The sequence below is a fragment of the Hyperolius riggenbachi genome, chromosome 3 (assembly GCF_040937935.1).
Source record: "Hyperolius riggenbachi isolate aHypRig1 chromosome 3, aHypRig1.pri, whole genome shotgun sequence".
NCBI classification, from domain to species: domain Eukaryota; kingdom Metazoa; phylum Chordata; class Amphibia; order Anura; family Hyperoliidae; genus Hyperolius; species Hyperolius riggenbachi.
This window is the reverse complement of record NC_090648.1, coordinates 326,704,018-326,723,322: the sequence shown is the minus strand read 5'-3', so window position 1 is coordinate 326,723,322 and position 19,305 is coordinate 326,704,018. Positions and strand designations below refer to the sequence as shown.

Here is a 19,305-nt window from a genome sequence, read left to right as displayed (position 1 = left end):
GAAAGCACTGGGAGATGGGGACTATACTATAGGAAATATTGAGAGCATGGCTATACAGGTGGGGCTTCTGGGAGCACATGACTATACTGGAGAGGTCAGTTGGTGGCGCACGGCAAAACTGGAAATTGGGGCGTCATCTAGGAGGCCTATTAACTGTCCCTCAGAGGAGCTCACAATTTAATCCCTACCATAGTCATATGTCTATATCGTGTAATGTATGTATCGTAGCCTAGGGCCAATTTAGGGGATGCCAATTAACTTATCTGTGTGTTTTCTGTGATGTGGGAGGAAACCAGAATTCCCAGAGGAAACCTATGCAGACACAGAGAGAACATACAAACCCTGTGCAGATAGTGCCCTGGCTGGGATTTGAACCAGAGACCCAGCGCTGCAAGGCGCAAGAGCTAACAACTATGCCACCGTGCTGCCCATGTCTGTTATTTGGTGGACATACTGCCAATTTATATTTTCTAAAAACATGGTGCTTAAAGTGAACCTCCAGACTAAAAATCTACTCAGCAGCACTGAAAAGGCTTGGTGTTTCTTTAACAGTTTCACAGCATCAGAACCTTGTTTTTGTTTTTCTTACCCAAGCCTCATTTTTAGCTGCACAGAAGTGAAGCTCCGCCAAATCAAATAAATCTGCCTGGGCATTTATCCCCTGATTTTGTGCAAAGCATGATGGGATTTCTGATGTTGTTCTCGTTGCCTAGCGCGAACACAGCTGGGAGGGGTGATCAGGACACAGGACAGTTGAAACTGTGTCTCATGCTCCCCGTCACCTCCTTTCAACCAAAAAGATGGCTGCCCCCATGAAATCACAAACATTTGCTGGTTCTTTTAAAACAAGGTGGGTAAGAGATTATATTACCTATATATTACCTATCTATTTTAATTAACATAACTAATGTAACTTAATGACAGTATGTTTGTCTAGACTGACGTTCCACTTTAAGTTTGTGAGTCTTAATTATGTTAATTATGTGGCAAACAACCTAATTGTTTTAGTTGGGAATGTGCTGTGTGAATGTTTAATTTTGGGTAAATGCTCAAAAACTGTGATGTTTGGGGAACATGCTTGTTTAATTATGTTTTATTGGGGACATACTGCATAACTGAATTATGAGGAGGGGGGACCATGACTGCTCCATTGCTAATTTCAACATGAGCCTTCCTAATTATGTTATTTGAAGTACAGTACATTGTTCCTAGCTGTGTTATTGGGAGGGACATGCCTACTTATTAGGTGGATGTGCCCACCAAATGTTACTTGTGGGACAATTTGACCTATGTTATTTGGGGACATGATCTATCTGTGTTATTTGGAGGAGAAGCCTACTTTATTTTGTTTATTGGTGGACACCCCTGCCTAATATTGTTATTAGGGTTAAAATGCTTGCCTAATTGCATTATTTGGGGCACTTGGTGCCCAGTGGTGTTATCTGTAATCACTGCACCAATTTGTTGTTTGTCCATGGTCCTTTTTTAGACAAAACTGTCCCTGTGTGTTATATGTGGACAAAAATACATTTACGCAAAATAAATTAAGTAATTTCCCCATGTTTTGTATGGTGTCTCCCGTTCAATGAATAACAGATCTGCAAGGTGGTCTGGGTTTATATGCTTCATCTTATTAGTACAAGGCAAAAAAAGGCAAGCAGATGAGGTTGAAAATCTATGCTAGTGTAATGGAACACTTGTGTGGCATGCAATGTCATCAGCACTCACCATGTATTCTTTTACTTGCACTGCATCCTGTTCTTTCTGACTTTCCAATTTTGAATTTTCTTCCTTCATTTTCTCGAGTTCTTTCTCCCAGGATTCTCTTTCACTGCAATCAAAAGGATAGAAACAAGTTTACAAAATAACAAATTAGTTATTATAATTCAATGTTGGAAGTAAATTAGGTCTATACAAACAGCTATGTGAATTTAACTGAAGGAAATGCATTTGTACCCAGTTTAAAATTATAGCAACAGAACACTGCAGATGGCTGGCTGTCTATTTATTCACCAATAACATTACATTTCAATCTGGAAAAGTTTGTGTTTATTGCTGTCTGCGAGAGTTAAGCTGGCCATAAACCATACAATCGTGATTTTAAAATCTTAATGCTTGCATGTAGTATGAGAGCTAACCTAAACAATCTATTCAAAGTTTCCTCAATCTGCTGTCTCTTATGCTATTGTACAGATGCTCAATTACTGTTGCCCCAAACAATCAATATAGATCATTTCTGTAGACAGTGTTGGAATGATTGCTCTACAGACAAGCTGCTCAGGTATCCACCCAGCAGCCTGTTCTGTTCAATGGAGGGATGAGTGGCAGATAAAGCAGTTTTTCATGTACAATACTATAACAATAGTAGTTTGGAGAGCAGGATCCAGCATGGCACTGAAGATGAATGAGCACAGTTTTACAAGACCTGAAACTTCTTTCATCCTCGTGTCTATGAAGGGCACCACAGCAATGACATTTAACTGAATGTTTGGATCTTACCAAGGTTCTCTGTCCTACCGATACTTCCTGTTCCATAGCAGAAGTTCCAGCTGTGTTGGACTGGTTCAAGGAAAAACTGACACTGACTCTGCAAAAGAGCAGAGCAGTTGTAGCTGAGCAGAATACCTGTACAGAAAACGCTCCTAAAACTATTACCTAAAACGATCACTGATGAATTTGCGGTGACAGTAATTGAGTGCCTGAGTGGAATGATCTCAGTTTACAGCCCAATGTCTTGAGAGGAGGCTTCACAACTTGACATTGTAAATGAAATGGTAATGTTGTATAACAGGTGGGGCCCAATATTATAATGGGGGCCTCCGGTGCTCAAATTTCCCATCATAGCTGTTATTAATATGGGCACAGCCTGATATTTTGCATATATAAGAGTGTAGTCAGCATAGGGGTGGGGGTTAGGTGTGGGGTGCTCGCCGGTTAGGAATCAGTTGTGGTGGTGGTGGAGGAGTGTTGGTTCTGGTTAGACATTGGTGGTGGTAGTCGGTTAGAGTAAGATATTGGGGGGGGGGGGGCAGTCAGGGTTAGGCATCAATTGGGGGGGGGCAGTTAGGGTTAGGCATTGGTAGTGGGACTAGGGCTAGGTAAAATTCACCAATATTTTATCATCGGAAAACTGCTCGATGGTAGAATGTTGGCAATTTAACTGATATTCTATTAGCGCCCAAATTTCCCTGGCGCCCTTTTTGCATGTACACCTTGGGCTTGATTCACAAAAGAGTGCTAACTGTTAGCACGGCCGTTTTCGTGCGAATTTTCACGTTACCGCGCGGTCACGCATTTTCGCACTCAATTAAACGTTTTTGCACGCAACCGCGAATTTTCGTGCGAAACGTTATCGTTTTCACGCGAAACTGATAATGATTTCGTGCAAAAATGTGCGTTTGCACGCGAAAATAGTTAATTGTGCGCGAAAATTTGCGATCACGCGCAAACGCTAACATTCACGCAAAAACGGCTGTGCTAACAGTTAGCACTCTTTTGTGAATCAAGCCCCTTATGTTTGTGTGTGTCCAGAATTATCTCCAGTTCTATACAATCCTCTATCCTGTTGACTGTCTGCTTACAAATGCTTGTTTATAATTTAACTGCCTGAACAAACTGAGCATCCGTCGCACTCACAAAATGAAAAACGGCAATTGGTGAGAAAAGAGCAAGATTGAAATCTACAGATGCACTGTAATCTGTTTTATGACTGAGAAGCTATGGAACAGCAGGATCAGGTTAGAAAGGACAGACAAGATGCTTGTGCAGCATTTTGTACAGTAAAGTCACAGGATAAAGTCTACACAATTTCTAATACCCTACTGGATTTCACCCTGGCCACACTGAAAGCTATACAACACTTTAATGCACTGCGTTTTGAGGGACATTTATTTTCTCAAGCAGCTTAAGTATAACTATTACAAAGGCAATATTGGAGGCACATACAGAAGAAAATGTCCCATTTGTGATAACAGACATAAAGCTATTGTGTTTATGTTTACCTTTGATACTCTTTATAGAGCAACCCTTGTTGATGCCTCATCACAGCAAATTTCCTCTTGTGTTCCTCTAAAGCTTCCTCCAACTTCAGTGCTGATTGTTCTTTAGACTCTATTTCCTAAAGAAAATGAGGACGACGAAAAGCAGCATTATCATCTTTACTTTTCAATCTTAAAAGGTAACTGTAACATAAGATAACAATTTCCTTGAACTACATAACTGGAATTCAAACTTTTTTCTTACACAACATACATTACATTTCTTGGAGCTCTCCAGTAAAAAAAAAGTGTTCTAAAAATATTAGAAATGTGAACACTTTTTTTTTACTAGAGAGCTCCAAGAAATGTAATGAGATTATTTTCATAGTACTGATTTTTCTGTAATTTTGAAAACTGAGCAGAGAGTTTAACAGTGTTGGATCTGCTTAGCACTTTTTTTTTCTTTAAAGACATTTTAAAGGGGAGGCATGCAAAATTAAGAATGTAGACATCCCTCCCCCCGGCTTTAATAAACCAATACTCGCCATGCAGGCTCTTCTAGTCAACCAGAGTGGGGCTCCGCCATGCTAAACATAGCAGCCCACATGGTAAATTATATGAGGGGTTCTGTATGAGAGGGGCGGACAAAGCCTCCACCTCTCCTACAAAGTCCTTGTCCATATCATGTACAAGGGGCTCTTCCCCATCTCCAGTGCTTAAGAGGAGGTGGGGGTGAATGGGTCCTGGGGCTTTATGCTGGAATCTGGGGGCCCCCTTTCATAGGTCCTGGGAGGGCTTTGTGTTGGAATCTGGGAACCCCCTTTAATAAGGGAACCCCACAGATGTCCAGCTGCCCCTTCCAGGTAAATAGGTATACAGGGTCACTTTTGACCCTATACCTAATTTAGTATTAAGACTTGAATAAACCTCAGAGAATAAAAAATACTTCTGTATTTTATTCTATTTTTAATCTTTCACTTCTCATCTTTAGCAGTCTTCCTTTTTTCTTCAATTTTAATTAAAGTGTCCTCCTGGCCATGGGGACTCAACCACTGCTCTGGAGACCACCTGCCGCTGGGACCACCTGCCACTTCTTCTTACCTGCTCACTGCCGCTATATTATCCAGGGAGCCCCAGGCAAAGCATCTTTGAGCTTCTGATCGGTCATGGATTTCAACTAATGAGAATCCCCCCTGAGAAAGATTTTCATTGGTCCACTAAACTGACCAATGAAAAACCTATTCAGGGAGGAGTCACATTGGTTGATATTCTGCACCAATGGAGAGCCCCCGCAGGAGGCTCAAAGATGTTTTGCCGGGCTCCATGGATAATATAGAAAGCTGGCAAAAAGAAGTGGCATGCACTCCCAGTAGTGGAGTAATGGGTGGTTCTCGGTAGGCTGCACCAATAAAGGTTTTTATTTACTTGTCAAAGGTAGGGAGTCGAAAATGACTTCCTTTACGCATTTAAAAAAGATAGCATCTGGGGTCACCTAAGTAAAGGAGGCTCCCAGATGCTCAAAGAAGCTGGTAGGACAACGTTTCAAACAAACAAACACAGAACATTTATATCACGCTTTTCTCCTGGCGGACTCAAAGCGCCAGAGCTGCAGCCACTAGGACGCGCTCTATAGGTTGTCGTAGTGTTAGGGAGACTTGCCCAATGTCTCCTACTGAATAGGTGCTGGCTTACTGAACAGGCAGAGCCGAGATTCGAACCCAGGTCGCCTGTATCAGAGGCAGAGCCCTTAACCATTACACTATCCAGCCACTCATTCATTTAAGTTAATGGTAATTGCACAGTACTGTATCACCCGACTGGGTGATGCGGTACTAATAGTTGAATTAAAGGACAACTGAAGTGAGAGGGATATGGAAGCTTCCATATTTATTTCCTTTTAAACAATACCATTTGCCTGGCTGTCCTGCTGATCCTCTGCATCTAATACCTTTAAACCATAGACCCTGAACAAGCATGCAGTAGTTTGGCTGTTTCTGACTTTATTGTCAGATCTGAAAGATTAGCTGAATGCTTGTTTCTGCGGTTAATCAGACACTACTGTAGCCTAATGGACCAACAGGGCTGCCAGGCAACTGGTATTGCTTAAAAGGAAATAAATATGGCAGCCTCCACATACCTCTCACTTCAGTTGCCCTTTAAGTGACTTCGCCTAATTTTATAACTCGCCAGCGCTTCATGGTGGCAAATTAAGGAATTATATAGGGTCCTACCGTGTTAAAAACAACAACAAAAAAACAAAGAGCAGGAAACTGTGCAAAGTGGGTGCAGCGGCAAGAAGCAGTCTAACACATAGTGGATGCGCATCCTGGGACACTTGCTTGCAGCTATTACTTGTTTTGGTGCACTTGCTGGAAAGGTTTTGACACTTTTGCTTGGCAACAGGTGTGCTTTCGACAGATGCAAGTATTTTGACACTTTAGTATAGCTTCAGGTGTGCTTTAATTTATAGACTACTAATCAAAACAGAGTGGCATCAACTTCCCTGTGTCTAGAGCTGGAGTTACATCTTCACATGAGTAAACTCTATTCTGCATCAGAGTGCCAGCAATGTGCAGCACTATAAGTGTAGCACACAACAAACACAGGTCTTGTCCTCTCTAATAGCAATTCAATATAATGAACAATAGCTGTCCCCATTTTTGGAGGTTGATGGAAAATAAGAGTAAATAAGAGTAAGCCATGTACTTTTAAACCATAAAGTAACTTACCTGCAACAGGTGCAAGAGGTACTCATTCAGAGAGTTGATGAGGTTGGTGCTGGAGGGGGACATTCCTTCAGGTAAATTTATAGCTTTGAACACAATGTTTGCTCCTTCTGATTGCCGCAGAAATGTAATTTCATTTTCTAAATGTGTAATCTAGAAATGTAAACGCAAAAGATCCAATTACATTTTTACTATAATTTTTACCACATCTAAAAGTTAAAATGTTCCACGGGTAAAATATTCATGTGTCCACCACTTTTAAGCTAAGTACGTTAAATAGAATGGTGAAAGCGATTCAATGTACTGTGCAGTTCCACTCAAATCTGATCTTATGGACCAATGAAAAGCTTCACTGTATCTTATGTTCAGTTGTGTTAGTAAAGTGACTGGATATAGATTTTTTTCATTTAATTTAATTTTTTCTTTAATCTATAGCCATCTGTGCTTCTCTGCTAAACAATGGAACAATATCTCTGTCATATGGATTTTTATCAAGTGCTGTAAATATAGATAAGATAATTTTTTATGATGGCGCCAACTTGCTTCAGTCTAAAGACTGCTTGAATAGTTAAGTCTAGCCACACTAAAGGAAATGTAAAAGGTTGAAAGTACACTTTACTATACATAACCACAAGAAAAGATAGAATAAAAAGGTATGATGATATATATAGTCCCCTGATATTAATTATTTATGTACCCATAATGAAGAAATGTGTATTTCCAAGATAAAAGCAAAATAAGGCACCATCTAAATGAGAGGCCTTTTGAAGCATCTAAACCATTACCATTATAGAAAACTGTATTAAGTGCACATTTTCATTTTCTTAGAGGCACTACTCAACTAAATTATTTTTATTGATGACACTTATCTCAGTTCATTAGCGTCAACGTATGTAGGCAAGTTAATGTAACACACAAATGATGGAGTGATTTCACACTGTGCCTACGCTTGATGCTTTCATACCAGGATTCAAATACCATAAGAGTCAGTAGAGACACAAGTTAGTTATATTCTATCCATGTTTACGTGGATTTTGGGTGAGTACGCTACCTTTCTTCAGCAAGCCGTAACTGAGATATCTGTTGTGGTGTTAGTGCACTTATAGCATCAAAAAGCTGAGAGCTATAAGCGTGTTGCTATAAGCGTCTTTATTTGACCTAACATAATTAGCTTTCAGAAGTATATGCTCCTTTCTTCAGATCCTCAAGTATAACATACATGGTTGTGTATATGAATATAAGGGAGAATACAGTAGAATTTCATTATAGTAAACTGATATAGTAAACCTCTGGATATAGTAAACTCAGTCCTCAGGTCCCAGCAAATGCATCTGTATAAATATAAAATGTATGACTAATTCTGATATAGTAAACTTCGGATATAGTAAACTACTTTTTCTGGTCCATTGGAGTTTACTATAAAGGAATTTTATTGTATACCCCCAAAAAATAATCCATTAAAAAAAAATGTTGGAGAGGGAAAAAAATATATATCGCTCACTTGCAGAGACAATGGGCATGATTGACAAAGCTTTTTGACATGTTTTCCTCTGTTTTCACCCCATCTATGTCACATTGTTAAGCTTCCGAAGAGCAAAAATATAATATCATTAAAGTAAGAAAAGTAATATTGGAATGAAGTTAATCAGGAACAACTTACGGTTCTGTGAGTGATTATTTGCTTGCAAATTGATTTTTTATCAATTAGGTGATAAGTAATTTATGAAAAGTTTTGTGAATAGAGCCCAATATGGATGAATGACTGGCTATCACCTAAAAGTGAACCTATAATATGGTACAGACATTGCAGAAGATTGTAAACTCCTCTGTGAGACAGGCAGTGATGTGGACAGTGCAATGTTCTTTGTAAAGTGCTGCAGAGATTAACAGTTAGCCCCATCCAGAATATGTAAAATAAACAGTTAAATAATAGTCGATGCAACTTAAAAATGTATAAAGATAGTTAGAAACAGAATATGGCACAGGACATTTACATACCACGATATGAAAATATATAGATACAAAAGATTGGTTAAAAATAAAAGTTAAATAATTTAGGGGTAGGTTGGAGAGGTAGACGCAGAGGTGGTATTAAAAATAAGGGCTTTGACAACCTATTTGAATGTGATGAAGGTAGGGCCAAGGCTATCAGGATGAGGAAGAAAGTTCCAGAAAATGGGATTAATCCAAGATAAGTTGTGGAACCTTGCCTAGGTATAACTGCAGAAGCTGGGTAAGCAATTATTAGGTAGCTAGAGAAGTAAGTAAACAGGGCAGTCAGGTGTATTTTAGTAGGCAAGATTGGACTGATATATATATATATAAAAGCAAGGCATGGTAGCTTGAATTGGATTGACTTGACAGACCGGGAGATTTGCAAGAGGATCATCAAATATAAGGTAATGGGGAGAATAAATAGGCATACCTTGTCATTAGCTTTTGCCAGCAAATTGGAAATATTTGCAGCCTCTTTCCGGGATCCTTTCAACTCTTGTCTTAATTCCTCATTTCTTCCTGTGAGCTGATCAACCTGAGCTTTCAGATGCACGTTGGCATCAAATATACCGGCACTATTTTTTGTCTCAAAAGCCTGAAAGGCAAGCCCACAGCAAGTTCATTAAAATCATCAGTTGGTCAGCTGTTCATATATGTCATGGAAAAACATGTCAAACTGAATAGCAGTTTCACTACAATAATGTGACATAATGTCCCTATTTATTTCCATGTTATCAGAAATGTATAGCACATATAGATTTGACTTTTTTTTTGTGCAGTATAAAATTAAATATATTTTTGAATTAGAAATATATTAAATATTACAACCATTTACACATTGCAATACTGTACATGAATCTCCACCTGGTGATATTTTGTGAGCAGACAAATGTCAACTTACCTCTGCAGTAAATATGTCTCCAAAATTAAAAGGGCAAAGTCCTCAGACTTGATAATTAACAATTATGCCATATTGTTCTCCATTGAGCTATATTATCTTTACTGAACTATCTTTTTTTTTTTTTTATATAGTGCCAACTTCTCTTGTAGCTCTGTACATAGTACAAAACAAATATTGGGGAACATAGGTACATGAGAAGCTCAAGACACTGTATGATCATGACATCCACCAATACAAGTACAAATATAGTTGATGTGTGGTTAGAGATATCAATAAAATTAGTACACATTCATATTATAAATTACCACAAAATAAAAAACAATAGGAGGACCCTGGTCTTGCGAGTTTACAAAGTACAGCAAAGTGAGGGCTCTGTCACACCAAATAGTGTTTTTGGGGTCGTTATTTTTTTTTTAAAAAAACGCCTCCGTTGACTTACATTACAATTGTGGTAAAATCGTGGAAAAATTGCCGGGCACGCGATTTTAAAAAAAATTGCAATCACAGTAATTTTGCAGCAATTTTACTGCAATTTTAATGTAAGTCAATGGAGGCGGTTTTAAAAAATGAAAACGACCCTAAAACGCTATTTGGTGTAACAGGGCCCTGAGGCTTTACTTGAAATTAAAAAGTTATTTCAAACCAGCGGGTAGAAGTTATTATAAGTATTAGACACAGATAAGACACAAAACATTTATATTGTGCTTTTCTCCTGACAGACTGAAAGCGCCAGAGCTGAAGCCACTAGGGCACACGCTATAGGCAGTAGCAGTGTTAGGCAGCCTTGCCCAAGGTCTCCTACTGAATAGGTGCTGGCTTACTGAACAGGAAGAGCCGAGATTCAAACCCAGGTCTCCTGTATCAGAGGCAGAGCCCTTAACCATTACAACCATCCAGCCACTGCATATTACATGGTTCTGTAGTCATATCAAATATTTTGTATTGAAAACAAAATCAAAATACATCAAAAAATGTATTTTAGTAATAAATCCTATACATAAAACAGAAATGAAAACACAATGAAAATGAGTAATAAAAAAAATGAATCTGGATTTAAAACTTTGCCTGTTATTTGTTTGAAAGTTGAGACTTGTACTCAACTGTGAGTAAATTACTTGCAACAGAGGACACATAAATGTATTGTAATGGCTTTTTGCATCCAGACTTGGAGACAATGATGCAGAAGGGCACTGCTAAGAAACATAATCTCCATCACAGTGACGTGTTCTTAGTCTAGTAAAGATGCTTTCTCTGTTTAAGTACATTAATTACCTCTTCCAAAGGACTCAGTTCTGGGTGGTTGAGAGGTTTATCAGTTGCCTCAGGTCATTAATAGTAAGGGCATTCATAAAACTGTCACATGTGAAAGTGGCTTGTCATGAATACTTATTAAAGAGAAGACTACTTAAAACATGACAAGTGTTATTAGGATGTCATAAGCATCTCAAATGTACTAAAGTGGATCTGAAAGCCGCATAGAGAGGCATAGACACATTAGCTTCCCTAAAATTACCCTCCAGAGCACAGTATATAGTACATGTTTCATGTGAGAGTCACATGAAACATACTATTCAGTCACATTTCACTAGAATGGTCATGAAACCATGGTTCTGAGGTGCAATACAAAATCACTGGTTTGGGTACAGTACGTTATTATTGGCTAAACAGCTCTATAGAGAATGGATAAAGTGTGTGCGTGAATGGCACCACATCCAAAGCTAATGACTATATCAGGAGAACTGGGCATATTTATAAGCATCTGGAGTTGTCTTTAAAGTGGCACTATGGCAAAAAATTGTAAAATGTAAAATATGTGCAAACATAAACACATAAGAAGTACATTTTTTCCAGAGTAAAATGAGCCATAAATTACTTTTCACCTATGTTGCTGTCACTTACAGTAGGTAGGAGAAATCTGACAGAAGTGACAGGTTTTGGACTGGTCCATCGCTTCATAGGGGATTCTCAGGGATTTATTTATTTTCAAAAGCACTTTGTGAATGGCAGTTGCTCTGTCTAACTGTCAAAAAACTGTAGTGAGCAGGGAAGCTGTCCAGCATCGCTGTTTAAATCCTTTTAGGATCCTTTATAAAGAATAAAAGCCTTGCTGAGAATCCCCATGAAGAAATGGACTAGTCCAAAACCTGTCGGTAATGTCAGATTTCTACTACCTACTGTAAGTGACAGCAACATAGGAAAAAAGTAATTTATGGCTCATTTTACTCTGGAAAAAACGTACTTCTTATTTGTTTATGTTTGCACATATTTTAAATTTTTTTGCCATAGCGCCCCTTTAAATTATTCGCTATGGAGTTTCACCACAATTATAAAAGTGACGTAAAAGATCCATCATATTTACAAACTGATGAAAACAGCTTTTCAGTATCCCCAAAAAATGGCACTGCTTTTCTCCACTTTCAAGGTGCTAAAACTTATTAGCATTAGCACAAGTGTGTCTAACACTTGTTTTTTTTTTTCTCTCAGTTGGCGATTTACTTAAATCCCACTAACTATTTGTCTAATAGATACCTCCCAGTCATAGGGGGGAAAAAATGTACAATTTAGGGGTAACTTTGCATGAATTATTTAGGTTTCGGGGATGATTAAAATTTTGGAAAACCCACCAACATTTGAGTTATAGCTTTGTTTGTATTGGGTGTGAATTTGGTGTACATAAGCATTTGAGATACCCCAAAAATTGTATACAAAAATGGGTGCAGTTTTTAATAACCTCATATGGTATAGGGGACCACTGGACCACAAATAGAAAAAGATTTCAAATTAACCCAGTTTAAACTTGGGGCTCCTAGACCTTTTGCGGTCTTAGAACTGCAACCTTTATAAGCGAGGTAAGCTGACATTTACTAATTCTTCGATAAAATCAGCAGTTTACAATATTTTCCATGGCAATCAAATGGCAAGTCTACCATCTGGCCATAGATGATAAACGCTAAAGCCAATCTAGAATGATAGATGATAAAACCTAAAGTCCATCTACTTCATCTAGAAAATTTGGCTAGGGAGATGAAAATATATGAATCAATCCATGCAGACTGGGATTGCAGCTGAAAAATCTTTTGTTCCGATAATACATTTCCCACACAGTAGATTATTTGCCAGAACGGTGGATATGGGTTGTTCCAGCTGAATCAAAGTACCAAGCCTAAGGATATATCTGCTTTCATTGAAAATGACTACAAACATAAAACCGTAATCCACAAAGCTTTTTGTAATTCAGTGTTGTTTCTGTAGAGAATGGTCATTATCAAAATCTAATTATGCATTCTAACAGAAAATCTAACAGAAAAATTCAAACAGAAGAATCTAACAGAAAATTGTATGGTGTAAACCCAGCATTACTCTGCAGTTCAATAGATGTTTTAATAGATCTCATGCTGAAATCTATTAAGACTATGTGCAGTGTGTGAAAGGATTGAATCAGATAGATTCCTCTCTGTTCAGATCTGAGAGGGGATCTATCTTGTGGCCACATCGAGTAGGGTATGGCTAGCCTTAAGGTGGCCATACATCAGGTGACTTGGCAGCCGATCGACTATCCAATTTAATCATTGTAATTGAATTGGATGACAATTGATGCCACCAAGTGCATGCCCGATCAACAATGCGACCAATTTCGGGTAGAAATTGGTCGCGTGATTTGGTCGGATATGCTGCAAGATGTAGGGCCTACTTGCTCAATTGGGTGCGCAGCGGCAATGGCAATTAATATTGGGATGAGCGTAAAACGCGATGAAACCCCCGAATCTCCCCCCCCCCCCCAATGTTCAATGTGCCCCCCTCATGCACAGTGCACTATGCATTGTCTGCGTCCGCCGCTGTCCTTAACATGCGCCCACGTGTATGGCAGCAACAGCAGCAGGCAGGTAATGTGCAGTGCACTGGGCACTGGGTGGGGGCACAGTGAACAATAGGGGGATAGCATCGGGCCGGCAGGGCAGTCAGTGGATGCAGTGTCAGAAGGCAGATTCCTGATCGATTTCAGCATGAAATCAATTGGGAATTGGCCTGCAGATCAGATTTGATTAGATCAGATCAACAGATCAGATTTGAAAAGAGAGAGATTTGTCTCTTGCTCGAATCTGCCCATCATTGCTAGATGTATGGCTACTTTTACAGTGCTTTGAAACAGAATGCATGCAAGCTACATCAATCCCTCAGTCCACTACCACAGAAAAACATTTAGCAGAGACTCCCTTTAACACAGTTCATGATACTGGATATTATCAATTTTTAAGGTACGTTATGTGCAGACATTTCAGGCTGTACTTACATGAACCAGCCGTTCCAGACTGGGTATAATGAGAGTTGCTTCATTTCCTTTAAAAGAAGGATCTTTCTGAATGTCCTTAATGGCTTGCAGGATTTCACCCATTGCTTGCTGGAGTTGTTTGTTTTCTTCAGACAGCTCTTTTACTGTGAAGACACAATTGACATCTTTCTTTTACTGTTCCTAACTCATAAGCCCCTGTCTAATTCACTTTTCTCCTGAGTTTTCTCACTGTAGAATTTTTTACAACTTATCAATAAAATATCTTTTAAGCCACGAACAAAGAAGAACATTCTTAAAGGGATACTTAAGTGCAATAAAAAAATAAAATAAAATTAATTAACTTACCTGGGGCTTCTTCCATTCCAGCCCCCTGGACTCGTACTGTGCCCCCAACATCCTCCTGATCCTCTCCGGCCAGCAGGGCCGGTCCCCGCAAAGCTGGCTTTTCGCCGCCAGTCGGCAGCTACAGCACATGTGCAGCCCCGAGCTTCGTGCCCCCTGGTCACGCTCCCGACTCCATTCTGCGCATGAGCAGCACACGGAATTGCTATTGCGCATCCACAGAATGCTCCTGGTGGCAGGAGGACGACCAAGGGCCATGCATGCGCAGTGGCCGCCGACAGGCCAGCTTTAAGGGGGTCGCTGCTGCTGGCCAGAGGGGATCAAGAGGACGTCGTGGGCACAGTACAATTCCTGGGGGCTGGAAGAAGCCCCAGGTAAGCTAAAATCTTTCACTTAAGCTTTCCTTTAAAATAAGATTTATATTACTTTCTTTACTGATTTTTTTTTTTTTTTAGTATTTTTTTTATTTGTTGTGTGCTGATTAATTATTTTGCAGATACAATTAAAAAGTACCGTATCTCCTGGAAGAAAAGAGTAACCAAGCAGCTCAGGGTGACCCAAACTACTAGGAATGTATAGGGGGATAAAAGGGACCAAAAAGCCCTACTACTAAAAAAAGAAGCAAAGCTTGGTATAATTTGCCTTCTTAAAACAGAAGGAAATCTGCAATGATTCAGCCATAAGTGAACATTTGTGGTTACCCACAATGCACTACTACAGAATATGCAAATTATCCCTTTTCGCCCTTGGTAAGCCAGGAAAGCATCCAGAACCGCTGGTGTATAGCAAGTCTATAGCTTTACATTTTACACAGCCATATCAACCGCACATGTAAAAGGTATTTGAATTAGGGCCATCATGTGCTCTCAATAATATATCCATGCATACATTGCAAACAGCATTCCTAAAAGAAGTGCATACATTTTTTGTGTTATGAATAGCAGACCTAGTTGGTTTCTGAGCTGCCATATCCAGCAATAAGTTTGGTCTCAATTCACTAAGATCATGCTGGAGATAATAAGACAAGAGAAAACTTACCTCCACATAAGAGAGAGTTATTTTATCTCTTCATTCCTTAAGTTACCTCCTCTGTAGTTAAGTTACCTCCTCTGTAGTTAATTTACCTCCTCTGTAGTTATTTTCACATGCAGTTAATAAACAGCCTGTCTTTAACTCTGGAGTTATTTTAAGGATTGAAGAGTTAACTTAAAGACAGAAGAGTTAACTTTAGGTTTGCCTGAGGTAAAATGTTTCCTGAATACTACATGCCTTATCACCACGGTAACAACTCTAGAAGAGTTATTAAAGACAGGAGATAAGTTTAGTGAATTGAGGCCTATGTGTTGAGTGAGTATGCCAGTCTAAAAGGTAGGTATAAGCTATTAGGTGTGGTAATGTTTGAGATCTGATGTCGATCATTTACCACCCTGTCCCCCACAATTTTAGATTAGATCTCAGCACAAATAATATGCATCGTAAAGCGAATGTAGCCTTGCTCATATTCTGCTCCGCCAGTGTCAATCACTGGAAAATCCAACCCATTCCTGATCATTGACTTATGGGCAAAACAACTGAATCTTAACTGAGAAGGACATAATTTTCAATACATTTTTTTAATAAAAAAAACAAAACGAAAAAACCTGGAAGCGCTTTTCTAAGCATTTGCGATTTGTAAATCTTGCTAATGTAATGCTATGGATGTGAACCCATTTGAGTGATGGGATTTTTAAAAATCACCCATAGCATTGAATTAGCAAGATTCGCAAATCAAAATAACGCACAAGGGTTTTAAAATAACTGCTTTTGCCGGGGATCTACGTACAGCTACAATACTGATGAGTAAGAATACATTTCATTTAACCATCATTTAAAATCTACCAGCAATCTTTTGATCGCCATTAAGAGCTAAAATCGATGGTACCAACCGTACTACAATTTTTTGTTCTATTTAAATAGAGTCTGAAGCGAGAATAAATCTCGCTTCAGACCTCATAGATAGCAGGGGCATGTTTGCCCCTGCTAAAACGCCGCTATCCCGCAGCAAAACGGGGGTCCCTGACCCCCCAAATCCCCTCCGTGCAGCGGGGGATTACTTCCTGTTTGAGGCAGGGCTAACCGCCGCAGCCCTGCCTCACGCGCGTCTATCAGACACGTATCTCCGCCTCTCCCCCGCCCCTCTCAGTCTTCCTTCACTGAGAGGGGCGGGGGAAAGGCGGCGATGCGCCGCTGATAGACGCGACTGGAGGCAGGGCTGCAGCCGTTAGCTCTGCCTCCAGGAGGAGCAAAATCCACGGCCAAGTTGGTAGTGGATTTTGCGAGGGGGGATTTGGGGGTGAAGGGACCCCCGTTTAGCCGCGGGATATCGGCGTTTTAGCAGGGGCACACATGCCCCTGCTGAATATGAGCTCTGAAGCGAGATTTATTCTCGCTTCAAAGTCTCTTTAATATCCTTTTTATGGAAACTCACCTAACCTGACTTCATGGTGATAATTGGCTGTCGATCTTGTGAGAATCTCGCTGAGCCAGATTGGGGCGGATTCACTGCGAGTCTAAACTTTCATTGTAAATGACTTTTCTACATAGCTGTCACTTACTGTAGATATTATTAATCTGATGGCTCTGAACCTGCTTCAGATTTGTTTTGATCTGGTACATCTCTTCATAAGGTATTCTCAGGGATTCTTTATTCTTTCCAAAAGCTCTCTCTCACAAGGACCTTCACAAAGATGCCAGCCAGCCTACTCATGTGTACACTACTCCAGCCATTTAACTGTGCCACTACTATTCAGGGAGAGCTTTGGGATATAAAGTAAATCCTTATAATCTCTCCTGAGGAGATGTACGAGTCCAAACCTGTCTGTAAGAGGTTCAGAATTATTAGATTAGTAATACTGTAAGTAACAGCTAGGAAACAAGTAATTTACAATGCATATCACTCTGGGGCAAATGTATGTCTTCTATGGATATATATATATATATATATATACACATATATATATATATATATACATATATATATATACATATATATATATATATATATATATATATATACACACATACATACATACATACATACATATATATATATATATATATATATATATATATATATATATATATATATATATATATATATATATATATACACACACACACACACATACACACTTTTGTATGCGTTTTCATCACAGTAGTCCTGTACAGGAGGTAAAGGCAATGTGCATTTATAATATCTACAGCATTTTTTTATTTTACATTTCACATAAGCATACATACATACATTTTGATTTTGATTCTGCAACAACAGTTTTGGTTCTTTCCAGTTCCCTTTCTTTGCTATTCAACTCCTTTGACAAATGTTCATTCTAAAAACAAGCATAAACATGAAGAGTTGAGTATGAACACTGGTGGCATCTTCTGACCTGGAAAAATGCAGATGAATCTAGTTGGAAGTTCAAACAGCACATAGATTTGTTATTCCTCAGATATTTTCCTACCACTAATAAAAATTGTCAACCAAGCCTTCATCTTTCAGTTTAAACGGAATTTCATAACCTTTATCCCCATAAAAGAAACTTACAAGTAACACAGCAGATTTAAAGAGTATCTTTACTGAAATACAGTAGTAGGGGGAAAATAATACATTGCAAAGTGATAAGTTAAAAAATAGAAAATAGATCAAGAAATGATCGGCATTCGCCGTGTAATTGATTCATGTTGTTTGATCCACACTTAGCCTGCAGGCCATCATATGTACTGCTGTCAGATAAGACACTTACAGCACCAACTTCCATTATCGATCTATAAATTTACTCCTAAGGGTAAGGTTTGCTAGAAACTGTGGACTGTGGAGTCGGAGTCAGAGCAATTTTGGGTACCTGGAGTCGGAGGTTTCATAAACTAAGGAGTCGGAGTCAAATGATTTTTGTACAAAATCCACATTCCTGGTAAGTATTAAACTAAGGAGTCAGAGCCATTTTGGGTACCTGGAGTCGGAGTTGGAGTCAGAGTCGGTGGTTTCATAAACCAAGGAGTCGGAGTCAAAGATGGAGCCGGATGATTTTTTTGTACCGACTCCACAGCCCTGCCTCCAGTTCTGATCTGTTGGAAGCTAGTAAATAGCATGCAATAGCATTGACAGACAGCAGAGAGCCCACAGGAAGAGCCTTCCCCGCTCCTGCTTCTCACCCTATTTTATCTGATGCACTTACGGGCAGGTCTTCAGAATGGCAGAGCAGGAGGAGGATAGATTTAAAAAGGCTTTTCTGCATCACTTTAGATGGGCAGATCTATCTAGCTATATACAGAAGAGTGGACTCTAGTGGCATGTAAGCACATCTAAAGTGATGCAGGAAGCATTTTCCTCTCTAGCTGTCACAGGACACTGGAAAGGCTGATGCAGACAAGTCCACACAGCCTGCTGCAGAAATTACTCCACTGGAGAGACTTCTACATACTGAATAGGGCTTGGTAAGTTCAAGCAACCTGGGAAAATCTTTGTGAATCTGAAAAACAAGTCTAAAATACCAAATGCAGTGTTTTACCGAGCTGATTTTTTTTTTTTTTTTATTGAACAGCCCTTTGTGAATTGGAGCCAAAGCAAGTTACAAGCTGCTGGTAGTGTAACATTGGATAACATTGAGCAGTAGCTGAAGTTGATATCTTTTTGCTGCTACAAATGTCTCTATAAGACACAGACAAGACACATTTATATTGCACTTTGCTCCTGGCGGACTCAAAACGCCAGAGCTACTCTACATTTGCATATTGGAAGCAAAATAAAATACTTTTCACATTCATTTTCAGTAATTTGCCTAAACAAAAGAATATCTCACTCCTACCCAATTTTATTTTTCTAACTGGCGGGCCATTAATCACCGTACGTCCATGTGTGCAACCACTGTAGGTGCCCCACACCCTGCTATAGGGTCATTCCTCTTTTCATGTCACTAACCCCACCCAAGTTTCCCCACAGCCTTCCTGTGGGTGGTATAGTGGGAGCAATGTATGTTGAGCTGTGCAGAATAGCTTGATTGATTCTAACAGACTCGCCTCCGAGCTCCCAAGCGT

At 39.3% G+C, this 19,305-nt stretch overlaps 1 protein-coding gene across 4 annotated transcripts in view; it reads right to left on the bottom strand.

The window, feature by feature from the left end:
• Positions 1-19,305, bottom strand: part of CEP290 (centrosomal protein 290) — a 272,670-nt gene that overhangs the window by 176,719 nt on the left and 76,646 nt on the right. For all 4 annotated transcript variants that reach the window (XM_068276835.1, XM_068276834.1, XM_068276837.1 and 1 more), the window contains exons 18-23: positions 17,516-17,600; positions 13,891-14,033; positions 9,129-9,293; positions 6,707-6,856; positions 4,002-4,117; positions 1,729-1,831 (exon numbers count right to left, since the gene is read on the bottom strand). In XM_068276835.1, the coding sequence (XP_068132936.1) occupies positions 1,729-1,831; positions 4,002-4,117; positions 6,707-6,856; positions 9,129-9,293; positions 13,891-14,033; positions 17,516-17,600 (762 nt within the window). The remainder of the gene's footprint in view (positions 1-1,728; positions 1,832-4,001; positions 4,118-6,706; positions 6,857-9,128; positions 9,294-13,890; positions 14,034-17,515; positions 17,601-19,305) is intronic.